The 1,178-nt window shown below is 63.2% G+C and overlaps 1 protein-coding gene across 1 annotated transcript; it reads right to left on the reverse strand.

Annotated features, from left to right (window-relative positions):
- Positions 1-20: 20 nt before the first annotated feature.
- Positions 21-869, reverse strand: LOC122190682 (outer dense fiber protein 3-like; the record flags this gene model as incomplete). The annotated part of the gene is made up of 3 exons (XM_042890767.1): positions 21-209; positions 441-581; positions 748-869. Coding segments are annotated over 3 exons (347 nt in total), but the record flags the coding sequence as incomplete, so codon positions are not given.
- Positions 870-1,178: the final 309 nt, after the last annotated feature.

Consider the following 1,178-nt stretch of genomic DNA (forward strand, 5'->3'; position numbering starts at 1 on the left):
ATAGATGGAAATGGCATCAAGTCCATAGATGGAAATGGAATCAAGTGGAAACCGGCAGTTGATTGGTGTCTTCCCGTCCCCTCCCATGCCAGGAAAGCAAAGGCGGCCTTCCAGACGTGGCTGTTTTATTCCACAATCAGAGGGGTTGTGTAGAGGGAATGCCGGATTCCAAAAGTGGATGCAGGCGCCCGGGGCTTGATCAGCGTCACCTGCAAGGGCAAAAAAAGGAAAGGCAGATCAGCAAGGGCCCTTCTCTTCTCTGCTGCCCTCCCTTCCTCTGCTCGGAGGTGGCACGAGGGCAGGGAGCAGGCCTGCTCTCCGGCACTTGGTCCCTGCGGCCAGAAGCTCTTTGGCCGGAGGAAGCCTCAGGGCAAGGGGGAGAGGCGTGAAGGCTGTGCTTGTGAAACAGAGGGGACGAGCAGAGCAGCGAGCTGCCTTACCCGGCCTATGTTGTAGTCTGCGGGCCCGGGCTTCACTGCTTTGCCCTCTGCAGGCTTTGGTCGGGCCGCCATGGTGTACGCGGGCGCCCTGGTCTTGTAGGCGTCCACAGCTACCTTGGGAAACGCCGCGGGACCCGGAGTCTGCAAGAGAGTCATGGGTGCACGGGGCTGGGATCACACGCAAGGCTCTCTCTTTCCCTGCAAGCCTGCGTTAAGCAAAGGTGCTTGGGGCTTGGAAGCCCCCTGGCACAGGGAGAGCAGCCCAGCTTCGGATGCTAACATGGAAAAGAGGAGCAGCAGAGCTCACCTTGGCAAGGTCTTCGTCAAAGCGGCCACGCTGGCTCCTTCCCCTCATGGAGTAGCAGGGGCTGGCCGCCGTGTAGGCTGTATTGGGGCCCATCAGCTTGGGCAGCGTGTAGGTGCCCGGACCTGCAGGAGGAGCAGCAGAGAGCGTGTGCGCGAGGGGCTGGAGGAGACGGAAGCAGCAGAGAGGGGCAGCCCGCCCAGCCTGCTGGGGGGAGGGCTCGCCCCTCTGCCAGTTCCTGCTTCTACTCCGGCACTGGGCCAGTGCCGGCAGCTCCGAGCCCGAGCAGCCGGAGCCGCTGCGGGCCGAGAGGTGCTGGTCACGCCAGAAAGCTTGCAGCCCCAGCGCTGCGCAGGCTGCGCGGTCGGCCCGCTGCTGGTGCTGAGCAGCAGCCCGTCCCTGCAGGATGCTCAGGATGAAGGGTCTGCCTTTGC

The sequence above is a fragment of the Lagopus leucura genome, unplaced genomic scaffold, assembly GCF_019238085.1.
Source record: "Lagopus leucura isolate 7727_CA_CO unplaced genomic scaffold, USGS_WTPT01 34739-0_obj-0_obj, whole genome shotgun sequence".
In the NCBI taxonomy this organism is placed as follows: domain Eukaryota; kingdom Metazoa; phylum Chordata; class Aves; order Galliformes; family Phasianidae; genus Lagopus; species Lagopus leucura.